This window comes from Semicossyphus pulcher, unplaced genomic scaffold (assembly GCF_022749685.1).
Source record: "Semicossyphus pulcher isolate SPU_LCO1_2020_fin unplaced genomic scaffold, fSemPul1.0.p SCAF_7, whole genome shotgun sequence".
NCBI classification, from domain to species: Eukaryota; Metazoa; Chordata; class Actinopteri; order Labriformes; family Labridae; genus Semicossyphus; species Semicossyphus pulcher.
The window spans coordinates 19,943,665-19,959,449 of NW_027211748.1; the positions used below are offsets into that span (position 1 = coordinate 19,943,665).

Sequence of the window (15,785 nt, forward strand, 5' to 3'; positions counted from 1 at the left end):
TAGATTGTGGGAGCTGGGGATCGAACCACAACCTGTAGATTGAAAGACGACCGACTACCACTGAGCCACAGCCGCCATGTCAGTCAACATGTATTGACTTCACTTTTTAGCATCTATAATTAGATCCTCCCTCTCTGGGAAGGTCCATGTTATAGACTTTTGTTAAAAATGTGAAATCTTGAACAAAAGCTAGTTATACAGCATATTTCAACCTCTAGAGCCATAGAGTGCTTTGATCATCTGTGTTCATAGGCTGGGTACTACTGCCTGTGTTGAGTACACAGTGCTGTGTGATGTGTAAAATCTGTGAAATGCCCCTTTAACCCAAAAAGTCATGGTTTCAGCTTCTTAAATGTGAATATTTCTGGTTTCTGGTTTGGCAGCACCTGTGGCGATAAACGTAATTGCTCTCCATCTTGGCAAAGCGACATCGGTTGTAACTCTTGATTTTCCTCGCTGACGGTCGCTTTCCTTTTTAGACTGTTTGCCTTCATCTGAGCATCAAATTTTTTATCTTTTTCTTTGGATTTTCACTTATTGTTGAAGTTGTATCTGTAGTCATCCATCTTTTCTTTGTTTATTAAGCCATAGTAGATTACTGTTTACTCGCAACGCTTCAAGAGACCGGAAAAGCAGCCACTTAGCTCCGCCTACCCTCTCTGGCAGACCAATCACTGCTGGCTGATGGAAAACGCGTCACTAACTGGGCGCTGCTTGTGATTTATTCTGCGAAAGTTGCACCAGACACCCAAATGCAAAGGCTTTCATCAGTGGGCCACAGGCTCAATCACCATTGTGTTACCTCATTCAGCGATAGTGACTTAACAGACATTTATTTAGATGAAAATCTTCTAGATTATTACTTTAATATCTTTACGTTTTCAGACTGGTGTTCGTGTTTAGAGAAAAGTGATTTTCACAATTTTTTTAAAGGTTCCATAAACCTATTAATAATAATTAACAAGCTGTACCGTGTACAAACATCAGCCAAGATCTGTTCCTTAATGTCTGTCAGGAGGAGATTACATGGCAGTCACTGCCAACAATAAGAAAAGACAGACGATTGGGAATTCGCCCTTATCTCCCTGAGCTGCAGAACACATCGGACACACTGGATCGGATAAAGGATGTGATGCGTTTAAGACATATTTTAAAGTCATGCGTGACGTTCAACATGTACGAGTCCACTGAATCCTCTTTGTCCAAAGAGAAGAGATTTTTAACCATAATAACACCCAAATGATTTACCAGTGCAGCTTTTTGTTTTTGCTAATCCTCTTAGATGTGAACATTTTCAAAGAGCTTGAACAACGGCTTCATAATGACACACAATAAACAAACAAGCCAGGTGAATCAAAGTCCACTAAACAGACACGCAATGTGGCACAGGCAGGTGTTCATGCTGGACAATAACAATAAAGCTGCAGAGTCTATTCTGTCGAATCACGACGGTGCTGCTGTCAGCTGAGGGGTGGGAGCGGGCGCCATTCAGTGTGACTGTGTGGGTTCAGGTTTGGGGAGGAGGAAACGGTGTCAGAGCAACATGGAACACAAAAACAGGAAGATCAATAAGAAGACAAAAACAAATGTGGACAGAAGAATTCATCAGAACAGCACACATGAAACCACAAAGAAATCAGTGTGACTCGACACACAGCAGCGCAGAGCGACAGCAGGCCCAGTGAGCAGATGCAAATTACCCAGAGTTCAATGTGACATTTTGAACCGCTGCCCATTTCCTTTTTCTCATAACGATCTAAACAACAGAAAGTTCCGGGGCAAAGGCGAGCATAAAAGCAAACAGGGGATTACGTTTCATGACAAAACATTGACTGCACTTTATTTAATGCCCTCACTTAACCGCCAGGCTCTATTTGTGTCTGTCAACCGCTTCAGCTCACAGAGGCAATGAGGCTCACGGAGCTGGCGCCCAGAGCAGCGCCGGGCATCCACTGGGGATAATAACACAGACACTGAAACCTTGTATTAGCTGGCCTGGTCAAGAGTCCTCAGGAAAGGGGCCACACTATGACGAAACCTGGCTCCCACTGAGCACATCACTGCCTTTACAGCACAACCTGGCACTTCAAAGAGACGGAGAACAGAAGAGAGCGAATCAGAGCCAGGGTTTTTTTTCTTCGAGGATATCTGATGTTGTCCATAATTCCGCAACAGGATGAGAATAAATCCGAACATGTCGGAGCAATAAATCAAGCTGAAAGGCCGGTCTGTAGGGAGCAGGGCGTGGCAAGGAGCGCACAGTTGGACAACGCTAATGCAATTACAGGGATTTTCTGCTTGCTCACAGGCTCGGTTCAAGGGCGGAGCACAGAAAGCTCAAGACGAGCTGCAGTGAACTCAGCCGGTACTCGGTGAAACAGCCCAGCCTGGTCATGCCAACTCACGGTGTGGAAAAGCTGCTGAGAAAATACATACATGATTACAGAGGCGAGGCTGCTCTGCACCTCTGATGGATCAAACTGAGCTGCTTTGATTCTTTAATTTTGGGGGGCTGGAATTAAATTGTGAGGATGCAAGTTGCGATCTCAGACTAGGGCTAAGTTCGAATATATGTTAAAATGATCATCCAAAGAAGGAGAAGAAGATTGTACTTGCGCCTTCCACAAAGCAACTGAAAAGGTCAGGGTCAGGTAAAGACGAGCACCACTGGAGTTCAACAGGTTTCAGTAGTTTGCCTTGGCAAGGCAAACTACCTGGCCAACTCACAAACTTCCTGCATTGCTTTTTCTGCATGGCCTCCTCTGATCGGTCTCCTCTGGGGCCTTTGGGTCGCCCCTATGCCAGTGTGCACTCAGGCCTTGCAAAAGGCTGCAATGTGCAGGGAGAACTTTCCAACAACGGTGCAACAAGCTCATATAAACCAACCAGCTGGGAGTTGTGAAACTATGTAATAACTTCTTGTTAGGAAATTGTCAGAGACTGATGATATAAATGCTCCTTAAAGGTGCTGAAACTGCTCAGGAATGTGTGAATAAGCGGGCTGAAGGTGCAGATAGAAAGCAATTAGAGGAATCTGTGTCTACAAAGTGTCAACGCAACCTGAATATGGCAGTGTGGTCGTTTTATATTGCAGCATAAAACGTGAAATATATCCTGCTGAATCAGCTTTCCTGCCCTGTGTAGGAAATATTAAAATCTCTATCCTGCTGTGAGTGCAGGAGAACTGCAATCAGCTGCAACAAATGTACCTTTAATCTACAGATCATTTCGTCTATAAAACATTAGCAATAAAAAAATATGCATTGATATTCACTAATCCCCAGGAAGACGTATTCAATCGTTTTTTCGACATCTTTTATAAGACAAGGAAATGCACCATTAGACGCAGTCCTGGCAGCATCAATAATGAGTTTCAGTTTTGTCGCAACCTTCCAGAAATGTCCCTCCCAGGTTGTTTACACCTCACACAGACTAAACAACTGTTGCTCTTTCCTTACACACATACACGCTGTGAAGTCCATCCGGTGTTTGTCATTTCCTCGCAGCAGTGAGTTGGCGAATCGCCTCCTGGTTCACGATCCAACCCAAAACTCCAGAGCTCGTCCAGGGAACCATCAGGGCCCAATGATGCCATCTGACCACCGACGATCTGCCTTCTTGGCAGCTCCGGCTCTGACTCACAGATTGTGCAGACGCTCAGTCACAGTCTCTTTCTAAGAGTGGGAGTTCACAGCTGAGTGGAGAGGAAAGTGTTAAGAGGCCGGACTTAATCCTAGAATGGTGTTTGACCCTTTAATCCCAGGAGAACGCGCAGAGGAGGATGTGTGTGTGCTGCAGGCGGCTCAGACAGGCAGCGTTAAAAACAAACACTGTGGCCAGATGATTATCTGCTAATTAGCCTTTTCAAGACCGCCAGAGTAAACACTGACATTAATATACAGTAAGAAGCAGAAGGAAGTGCTGCAGAGAGAATAATAAATAGTAATTCAAGCATTTTTGGTTCCCTCGGGAAAGTGGAGAAGAAGAATTCTTTCCATTTCTGTGACCCGTTGATTTGAGTTTCTTTTGCTGCACGTTGGAAACGGAGGTTCACAACACAAAGGTGGAATTCTCTCTGACCTTTGTGAGTTTCTGACCAGATTATTTCCAAGGTTAAATGAAACAACAGGCTGAAGAAGAGATGTGGGCTTTACTGAAGCCAATTCGAGAAAGCAACAGGAGACAAAAGCCGTTTTGGACAATCAGGTCCTGACGTTGTCCAAATTGCCTTTTCACACACAGAACGCACAGCTGCTACTAGGTTTAATAAACAGAGGCAGTCGACATCACTTGTGCTCAGAAATGTATTTGTGGATTCTTTGTATGAAACTTCTGGGAGACTGGAAAGGAAAATTACCGGCAATTACCTTCATTTTAATTCTTTTTTTAGTACGAAACATTTTCTTGTGCCAGTTTAGCAAATGTGAGGATTTGGTTGCTTTCTTCCTCTAACATGATCATCAAATTGATTTGGATTAACAAGGCATTCCAACACATGGCCTTGGGCTTTAAGAAACTGTGATGGTTTAATAATAATAGCAAGCAAACATGCCTGAAAATCGAGTTTTGGGCTTATAAAATATAGCTTTCCTTCGCCATATATAACATTAATCAAGATAGTTTTGGATTGTTTGTCCGAAAAAACAAGCAAAATAAAGACACGTCTTATATGTATAAAAATAGTAGGGATAGACCGATTATCGGCGCCGATATTCGGCATTTTGACGCATATCAGCATCGGCCTTTTTTTTTTTTTTTTTTTTTTATCCGACGGCCGAAAGAAATCAATTTAAACCTGGGTTATTTTGGCTCTGATGCATATGCTTAAAGGCATTTAAACAAAGTTAAGTGATGGAGTATGTATTATTCAAAATTTTGACGCCAATATTTTCACTTTTACTGCAAATGAAATATTGGCTTCAAATATCGGTTATCGGCCTCCTTGATAATCGGTATCGGCCCTGAAAAAACCATATCGGTCTATCTCTAATAAATAGCCCTAAATGTACATAATGTACTATGAATTTACTGCTTCTTTTATTTTATCATACTTTATTTTATTTTATATGTCTTTAATACTTACTATTTACCCTTCTTGAATGGAGTCTCCCAGCAGAAGAATTTCACACGATAGTACTCGTATAAACCGGAGTGACAAATAAACATCTTGAATCTTGAATCACTCTGAACGTCGAGAAATGGGATTGTAATGTTTTTACTACTTTTTTTGCATTTCAGGCACTAAATCAAGAATACAATCCCTGTATTCTTGATAGTGAAGATGATCATTAGCGGCAGCCATGCACCAAACATTAATCTACTACTACAAAAAAAATCTATTTTACCATTCATTCCAAAAGATCACCAACGACTCCAGGTTTTCACTCAAAACAAGGGCTCCTGTGGAGGCATTTTCTTTGTTTTTGGAAGTGGAAAGCCTCTTAAATTACATAAGGTTGAGAATCGGCTTTTAAAAGAGGATTTTTCAATTGTTTGGACCGTAAAGGGAGTTTAAGATCCCCAAGGAGGCAAAAGAGGATCATTTGGAAGCAGCTTGAGAGGATTAATAAAATCTGGGAAAAAAGAAAATATCTGTGATTAATATGCCATTTTGCAGGAAGGAAAGAATACTGCAGACTCCACCAAAAAAAGGTCTAACTCACTTCACATGTGGTACTAAAACAGTAGCCTAGAAGTGGTGATATATTCTAAGTGCTAAAAGATCTCTTTCAATGAAAGCTTAGCTTGATGTCCTCCTGTATTGATCACAATGTGTTTGCACCGTCTTCATGTGTCTGCAGGAACAAATGCAGATTAATAACTTCACACAGTTCCCCTCCACACAACTACCGGCTCCGTCCATGTGTTTTAGGTTAATTAAAGCACCAAAGTTCAACCTTGACGTTACAGAAAGCTCCTTTGTGAATTCATATACAGTAATAATGGGGGTTATGGCCCAGAGCTTCTCTGTGAGTGACATGTAATTTTATGCTGCTGACCATGACTGCAATTACAGAGTGGGACTTAATTTGTCGGCTGCCATATCACCTCTTTCATTAAACTGCGGGTGTGTTTCTTTGTGTTTGGTCCAAATAGGGGTGAAGAGGGAGCAGGCGGCCGGGAAAGTGACCAGCGCTGGCAGCAGAGGTCCCTGAACTGGCAGAGTGGCACATGATTAAACCACCAAGGATTAGAGACTACCTGCATAAAACAACTGACGACACGTAGAGAGATCAAGTAAAGCCTTAAGTCTCCCCAGATGTTGATAAGATTTCTGGTGTGAGCGCAGCTCAGCCCGCTGGCCCAGTTACTACAGCGCTGCTGCGCCTGCTGCAGGGTGGATTAATGCCAGATCTGGAGGGAGGTTATCACCCTTAGTTACCGCTGTGAATAAGCTAACCCTAGCACTAGCTTCTGCTGCAGTGTGAGTGTGTGTGTGTGTGCGTGTGTGTTTGCACAACAGATGTAGGTTACATTACCATAATAAAGAAGCCACACGCTTAAATGGTACCCTGTCAGCTTTAAGAGGTTTAGAGAATAGATAGCGAACAGTGAAGCTCAACACAGACTTTCTTTTCTTTTCTCAGTCAGTAAAAGTTGAACTGAAATTTGAGTGCTCCTCAAATGTTGTGATGGGGAATATAAAGAAAATAGATACAGCAGTTTCCAGTTATAATTTGTGTAAACTGCATCTCACTGTGCCAGTAGAATGTGAGGAACAGCAAGGCGTCCCTTTGCTGTGACTTGGAAAACATTTAAATTGCTGTAATTGGCTACTTCTGCAGAGTGTTTGAGACAAGACTGTCAAAACCACAGGAAAGAGGTAGCCCTTTAGCTAGCCGCAGCACTCTAGCAGTATTTATAACTGCTGGACTTTGGAGAGTAATTCGGACACAAACATTTAAAAAAAAGACCAAATAAAACAGGTTATTTTTAAAAGGGAACAATGTTTGTTGCATGTGCTTTAGCCCACATAATAAACTGGGGAGTCTAACAAAGCCACTCAGGTCTAAGGTGTAACATAAGTTCATCTTACTGTCATGGCCTCTAGTGGAAAAATCAACGGCTTGTAAATTTAGTCAATACTTTGTCTTAAAAGCGGAAAAAGGTCACAACATTAGATTATAGAGAAAGTTATACCTAAGAGCGGTGAAATACTGTCATTATTCAGGGATTCCACATCTAATGTAAAGACAAATTTTACAGGTAAGACCAACTGCTAATGTTAGCTTCACAGAAATCCAATTATACAAGTTAATAGTAGCTAGCTAGCTTACTTGTCACTGAGCTTAAATCAAAACGGGACTTAGCAACGGCTAACAACCAGGCTACACTACAGAGACAGAGAGCAGAAACTAGAGAGGCAGCGAAAGTGATACAAAAGTGCGTGTCAGGCTGGTTGAATAAGTGTGTAACGGATAGAAAGGTTGAACTGCCTTCATTTTATGCGTTTTATGCGTCAACTGAGAGTAAAATTCGGTGCATAAGACACACTTTTAGTACATTTTTATTCATCTAAACAGTGGGCTGCGGCCAATATACCAGTATACAATGCAGAGAGAGGTATCTTATTGTATGACGGTATTTTACCCGCTATCCGGTTGTTAAGTGGTGACGTCACATCATCGCATTAAACTGTTTCCGGGTCCAAGCTGCTACAACGTCTCCTCTTTACAATATGCCGTTTTGTGTTTTCCTCACTGTTTTAAGCGAGCAAAACTAACTTCATTGTCGCTAACGCTTCGTCACAGACATGCACCGTCATGATTGCCATTGCAGCCATCATCCTCACAACAATCAACGTTACCGTAGGCTGCCAGCTGCCGCTAGCTACAGCACCAGATAACCCCGGATACCCCCCACCAAAACATTCCAGTGCGACTTACATTCCAGATTTTATGGTAATTTAAACTAAACTAAACTGCATGACGAGTATTATTCATGTATGAAGGCATCTATTTAACTATTAGTACTTAACCTTTCTACTGTGGGATTTTAACTGAACCCACGTTCTCCTTAATGACCCTGAGCAGGCAGACTGCAAACTGTAAAACAATGCATTCCAAAGAACTTGTGTAAACTTCTCTCTCAAGAAGGAAAACAGATAAAGACGGAAAGAATGGCACAAAAGGAAATCTAAACCCGGATTGATTAAAGTTTGAGTCGCCTCATTTAACATCCTGCCGGTGCCCTGTGCTTCCTCTAACACAGTGGCAGGGCACTTTTTATCAGCCTGCCTTCTGCTGTAACACATTCACGTGGGAGCAGGGCGACTCAGAGAAGTGCCATTCATCCCTGCAAACTGTTAAGAACTGGGACACTCACTGCATTCCCCAAAGCTTTTACCACACCTCTAACCACACACAAATGCCCGTGTGATAGTGTGTGTGTGCCTGAATTAATTAATTTGAATTCTTTTTTGTGTGTTTTCTGCTTGTGTGTCACAAAAACTTTCTTTGCTGGCCTTGATCTGCCATATGCAGTTAGGGGTAACAGCAGCACCATCTCTCAATGGGACGTGATGGAGGGCTCATCCAGAACTGTTATGATGGAGGACAACAGCCGCAGCCTTTCCCAGCTCAGGCACAGTTCTTCACGGATGAACTCACTCCAATTAAAACACAATCTAACAAAGCGGGGAAGCCTGCATGTGGGAGCTCTCTCTGCAGGCCTCTCTAACCCATTATAAACATCAAGGAAGGAGCAGACTGCTATCAAACAACTCTCACTGGCATTGACCTGACCAGGGCGGGTTGGTGGGTCAAGAAAAGCACCTGAGGACATCACCAAACACACTGTGAATACTGTACGACTACATAGATTCAACGTTTCAAGCTAATTTGGCTGATAAAAATAATGTTTTTTATTTTATTGTCTCTCTCTGTCAATAAATACAATAAAAACTCTGCTGTGATTAAAGCTTAAAAGCTAAAACAAACCACCAATACAAGTCTTAAAGGAGAAATTTGCCCCTGGAAAAAGACACCGTTAGTCAAAGCTGGTGTTCTCTGTAGGAGCAATAATATTTGAAATTGGCGCCATAGCTGTGGAGAAAGTTGACCAAACAGCTCGTGGTTTCGCTCATTCTAAATTCCTACAACACCCAGCGTGCATTGCGCCTCTCCCTCTAAAAAAGGAACGGCCCAGCGAGAGACGCGGGAGTGAAATACAACCCCTTCAGCTCTCAGCTATTTAAATTATTCAATCGGACAGGCTTTTAGGGGAAAATGATTGTTTGGTTGAAGTGCTTAAACCTTTCTGTCCTTTGTCTGCATTTGGGTTCAGCCTAGATCTGAGTTATTTAAAGACAAATCCTGTAGACGCTAAATTATTTGAAGGAATGCGTCACTGTTTTTTTAGACACCAGCTGTTTATCTCAACGAACAACATCTGAGGACAGATACACACGCATGGGTTCTTATTAATTTTCATGATTTTCTGGAAACATGTTTGAGCATTTACATTGAAACTTGGCTGATGACAGGATGGCAAATGTTTTTAGGAAATGTCTTGATAGTGGTGGAGGAGGAGAAACAAAGAAGCAGAGGTAGCTGAAAAGAAAAGCAGGTAAAAGCTGAGAAGATACATTTGTTCATCTATCCTCCGAACATCCGTCATCCCTCCATTCATCTATACATCCTCTGCAGTTTACAAAATCATGGAGGGCTACTTCAGCAGAAAAGCAGGGAAACACCATGAAGTAGCAGCATGCCACTAGATCGTCAGCCAGCGGCATGTGCCCATCGCCAGACTGGTATGCTGATGTCCTCAGTGATATGCCACTATCAGACTGTCACACCCGTACCGCCCATGTTCTACCCCCATGATGCATATAAAACATACCAGCAGTCTTGCTTTATGACATTCATTGCCATATAAATGTTTTTGCCAACGTAAGTGCAATATAGTAATGTAAATAAAGGAATGTATACGTTTCTCTGCCATCAGCCACTCTTCAGCCTCGCCGTCACGCCCATGAAGAGCCATTTTTTGTCTGAAGTATAAACCGCTGTTGTAATCTTGCTCTAAAACAGCTGAACATGGAAACAGAAAGTTAACTAAAAAGGTTGAGAAGTTGACTAGTAGGTATATTGTATTACCAGATGACGACAGGTTTGGTTTGTCAGCAGCACAATCAGCCTAAGGAAGATATAAAACCAGGATGTATGCACCTAAGAGCGACAAACTACATCAGAATAATGTCGGTCTACTTTTCCACTGAGCTGACAACAAGCAAGAACACTGGTGTCAGTGAATTTAAAGTCACAGCTCGTTTACTTCAGTCCACCCGTAATTTAAATACCCCTCAATCACTCTGTAATTTGTACCCTGTAATTATTTTGTTTTTTGTTTTTGAAATGTATCAAAATACTACAGTGTGAAGTCTGGCGTTAAATTATCTCCTGTCTCAGAAAACAAAAACAGCCTGAATGAGTTTAAAAAGTGACAATTAGTGAACAAAGACTGTTTTTTTTCTTCCTGAGGACGTGGGAGGATTGACAGGAAGCAAAGTGCCTTTAAATGAAAGAAACTTATGCACAGTAAAATAAGAATAAAAAACAAAGTCTCGCAAAAACACACTATCAATGTCCGACAAGTGTCTTCTACGACACGAGCAGCCTGACTGGAAGGAGATCATGATCTTTGTTCTGCATTAACACCTCAGCACACAGATCAATGACAGTTAGTGTCACCATGCTATGGATTATGGATCAGGCGATAAATCAATATCAGGCGTTTAGCGAGACTAATCAGAATCATACTCCGGTTAATGACCTTATCATGCTTTTGTGCTACTGTTTTCAGTGTGAATGTGTGATTCATAGTGTTGTTTTACACATAAAAGAGTTTGGTGACGCACAAATGGACACAAACAGCCCGTTGATTTAAATAATTGTGCTTTAAGACAGCAGCTGTGGAAACACAATACCCAATCATAGCTTAAACTCGATTACATGTTCAACAAAAATAATCTGAAGCTTTGTTAGAGAACCACTTATCTTCTCAGTCTTTTTTTTTAAGGCAAAACGCCAAATATTCTCAACTTGCAGTTTCTCATTTGTTCAAGAAGTAAGTCTAAGAAATAAGACATTTATTTACGTCAGCTAGGGCTTTAACAATCTTGAAGGATATTTTCTTAAGGGGGGGGTATTATGCTAATTTCAAGCTTCATATTTCACTCTGTGATACCTGTGGAGTAGCTTAGCATAATTTAGTAGCTTAAGAAAACTAATTTTTCTCACACTGGTGCTCTGTGCAGGCCCTCACACAACCTCTGCCTGAAACGACTCAGTCAGCTCTGTCCCTTTAAGAAACCCCGCCCCTACAAGCCCACTTCCTTCTGATTGGCCAGCTCTCCGAAGCCTGCTGACGTCACAAAGTGCAGCGTGTAGAAAAAACTCTGTAAAACCTGGCGTTCACAGCAGCCTGTAGACTGAGCTGAGAAGCCTGGGGATTACTCTATCATGCTTTTACCTGCAGATTTAATGCATGAAAATAATAATCTAAATACACAAAATGATCGTATAAATCAGGATATATCTGATAAGGTATAAATAAACAAGACTTAAGACTCGAAGCCAATGTTTGGTACTTGACTGCTTCTGTTACTCTCGGCTGAAGACACCCAACCTTTAGCCTGGGTTGCACCAACAAGGATTATTTTTAAACCTGATTAAATCATGGTTTAATTTTAGATGATGTTGCACCAAACTTCAAGACAAGCTTAAAATTAAGAGAGATTAAATTCAAACATCTCTTTAAACCTTAGTTGAGTTTTTACTCTAAACCTAGATTAAATTTAATTCTGTTCAACCAAACTTTTAAACTCTAACATAAAATGTGATCCAGTATTAAACTTAAACTTCAGGACGTTAAAATTTTTAAATTGCTGCTTTTTTGAGGTGGCTTAAGGGAAAAAATGAAGTTCCTCGAAGGAAATTGAGGGACAGAGTCAACCCAGTGAAGTTTTATGATGCCGCAGAGTTTTAATGAAAGATACCGGTTCACAGATAAAACTGTTATCAAGCTGAACAGAAACCAACTGTCGGACGTGGGAGTGAAAGAAATGCAACAGTACCATAATGTTACAGGAGCAGAGCAGTCAAAATTTAACCGTTTCACCCCCTTTTATACTTACTGGGTCCTGACAGGACCCTAATGTATTTATTTTTATTAATTAATATATTAACCTTTTAATGTATTAATCTATTTATTAATTTATTTATAACTTGGATTTACTACACGTAGATACGTTTTTAATTGTGCAACAGCGCTCAGCTTAATTTTAAATCTGGATTTACTTATTTTAAACCTGCTTTTGCTGAACTCTGATTAGAACTAATCTTACAACTAATCCCTGATGGTGCAACCCAGCCTTAGTGTCATATACATATATGTATATCAAGATCAGAAAAGTCCTTATACATATCATGATGATGATTTCATTGTTACTACCCAGTCCGTCTTTTGTTCAGAGACAAACTTAGAGACTGAAACTTCTTGTAATGTGGAAAAAAGACAGATTGTTTTACGGACACAAATTAGATGCAAAGCAACATTTCTAGGCAAACCATGTCGCCTGTTTCCACTCATTACATGTGACTGTGTTTGTTTTTCTTTGTGTATGTTTTTTGAGTGGTGTGGCAGTGACATGAGTGTGTGAGAGAGTACTCAATGTGCCTGTGAAAGACTGACATGCATACACTTACATTCGCGATGGCTGACACGATTACAGGATTAATCAATTAGTCCATTAACAGAAAATCAAACATCAGCTCTTCCCTCCAGTCATTCTGTTGTTCCACTGTCTCCTACAACAAGCGTTAGCTGCCTTTTCTCCGTTCTGCATCGTTGTAGATCTTTGTTGTTTCTGACTGTTGTTCAAACTGAGCGAGTTGTGCAAAGTGATCATCACTGAAATATTGATAACTGATTCATTGTTTAGGTGACTTCTCAAGCATGAAAGTGAAATACTACTGATATAAAACAGGCAAAATGATAACTTAAGAAAACAAGAAGTGAAGCAGCATGTAGAATGGATAATAAAGCTAAAGCCATTTGTCAATTAATCTGTCATCTGAGTAACAAAGCGTGTAACAAGTGTGAGGATTTCATTTCATACATTTTACAGCTAAAACTGTTAATTGATAAATCTATCAGAAAAAAAGAAAGTCGGTCAGCATGTCGAGCTTCTTAACTTAACTTAGCTTAATATCTCCGAGCTTTAGGCTGGGTTGCACCATCAGGGATTAATTTAATCTAAGATTAGTTCTGATGAGAGTTTAGCAAAACTAGGTTTAAAATGAGTAAATCCAGATTTAAAATTAAGCTGAAATTAAACAGAGATTAGTCAATATAGAGATGCTTGCTTAACTTAATTAAAATAAATAAAAAGGTTAAAAAATGAATGAATAAAAATAAATACATCCGCCTGCTGTCTGGACCTAGTAAGTATAAAAGCGGAGGAACCGTTAACTTTCGGCTGCTCTGTATTCCTTAGCCCTTGTGGTACTGCTGCATTTCTTTCACTATCATGTTTGACAGATGGTCCAAACTTCCTGTTCAGCTTTCTGAAAACCGAAATTCAGCAGCATCATAAAACTCAATTGGGTTGACTCTGTCCCTCAATTTCCTTCAAGGAACTTTATTATTTTCCTCATCCCACCTCAAAAAAGCAGCCGTTTTAAAAGTCAAATGTCCTCAAGTGTAAGTTTAAAGTTAATACTGGATCACATTTTAAATTGAGTTTAAAGGTTTGGTGCAACAGAATTAAATTTAATCTAGGTTTAGAGTAAAAACTCAACAAAGGTTTAAGGAGAGGTTTGAATTTAATCTCTCTTAATTTTAAGATAGTTTTAAAGTTTGGTGCAACATCTTTTACAGCTAACCCATGATTTGATCAGGTTTAAAAATGAATCCTCATTGGTGCAACCCAGGCTAAAGGTTTTTTGATGACAACTTTTAAAAATGACTGAAATTAACTCATTTAAACTGCAATGAAAAGGGTAGCTTTGTGTTAACTTTCTCCTCATCTGTTCTCTGAAGGTCGTTTGGATGTTTAAAACTCCTGACATCATGTCAACACCTGAACATGCCAAGAAGGATGTTGTGAGCACCGCTGGCTGGCCTGCATCTGCCTGCTAGTCTCCACCAGCAAAAAAAAAAACACAAACATGATCTGAATTCAAACAAACACGAGGGCCTGGCTTTTCCCCTCATGTGCACGAGCGAAAATCTCAAATTCAGTTCCCAAAAGACAGAAAAAACCCGTAGACCAGACAGAAACCAGAGCAGGGTTAATTACCTCCATGGAGCATCAACACAACCACAGCTCCACCGGCTCACGTTTCACCTCACATCTGGTTAAATGCACAAGCACGTAAAGCCGAACACGTCAGAAGCTCCTTATGTGTTTTCGCCTCATTTCCCCCTTTTTTCGTGGTAATGTATGTGAGAGAAACCCCCTCTTACCTTCCACATCCAGGCCATTCTTATTTCTACGCAGACAATGGTGGACCGCTTGTTTTCGTCAGCCCCAAAACGCTGCTCGCCGCGTCCGTTTCCCAACACCTCTGTTCACGTATGCATCACAAGAGGAGACGCTGATACGGTGCGGTTAAATGCGGAGGTCGGCTCCATAAATATTGGAGTGTACCGTTATTCGGCTCCTCGCTTGGATTTTTTTTTTCTCCCATAGAGCTGCTGGGACCTGGACCGACGCTGCGCTGCTACTGGCCGGCGCAGACGCATAGCCCCGCCCACGCATGCGTCACGTGACCACAGCTGATTTCCTGACTTCTGCCTGTACATTGTGCCATGCCGAATAAAGGGTGCAGTTTTACACACTGCCCTTAATGTTTATTTTCAAGAAAAATATAGCAAAATGTGTTCAAAGAAAAAAAAAAGAAAATTCTCGACCTGTCAGACTTTCAAGTTTAAGTTTGATTGTCTCATTTAATCATAAACATTCAAATCAGTGAAATGTACACTTGTTATTGTGAGAACAAGTACCTTCATAAGATTCATAGGCGATTAGAATATTCAAAATAGTCTATATTGTTCTCCTTTTATTGTGGACACAAGTAATTGTAAAATACATGCGGAACACAAGATTGTTTTTTCTTGTGAAATTGGGATGCTGCACTGCTGAACAAGTTATTTTCTTGTGGGAACAAGACCCATACTGGACTATAGAGTTATGTTATAAAAACAAGGTACTATGTGTAAAAGATGTATTGTTTGCGAAAACAATATGATGATGTTTTGAGACAAAATGTACTTATATGATGCTAACAAGATGATCTGATAACGAGTCTAGCATGTCAAAATCAAGCTAGTAACATGAGGAAACAAGTTATAGCAGAAAAAACAGATCCATATGCTCTCATAACAATATTAGTAAAGCAAGATGTGCAAAATATTGAACAAGATCCATATACCTTGCAAACAAGTTGTGGTATCAAGATGTTATGTCACCAATTTATCACGCGTAATAGATAAATTAATCTTGAGAACAAGATATAGAATAACAAGGTTCAAATCCAAAAAGATTTTATTACTTTGTGAGATTAAGATATTGTGGGAAAAGATACTGAAATAGTGGTAAGTCTTGTATGATCAAGATCTATATACATACTAACAAGTTATGGACACAATATGTTATATTGTGAATGTTGTGTTATTATGTTTAATTGTTCAATAAATCATGGGAACAAGCTATTGTAGAACAAGATCTATGTCCAAGAAGATAATACTTTTACATCTTGCGAGATCAAGATTGAGGG

General features: G+C 40.4%; 1 protein-coding gene across 1 annotated transcript in view; it reads right to left on the reverse strand.

The window, feature by feature from the left end:
* st6galnac3 (ST6 (alpha-N-acetyl-neuraminyl-2,3-beta-galactosyl-1,3)-N-acetylgalactosaminide alpha-2,6-sialyltransferase 3) overlaps positions 1-14,645 on the reverse strand; it is an 83,070-nt gene extending 68,425 nt beyond the window's left edge. The window contains exon 1 of the mRNA XM_069684872.1: positions 14,473-14,645. Coding sequence (XP_069540973.1) covers positions 14,473-14,490 — 18 coding nt within the window. The 5' untranslated portion in view covers positions 14,491-14,645. The remainder of the gene's footprint in view (positions 1-14,472) is intronic.
* Positions 14,646-15,785: the final 1,140 nt, after the last annotated feature.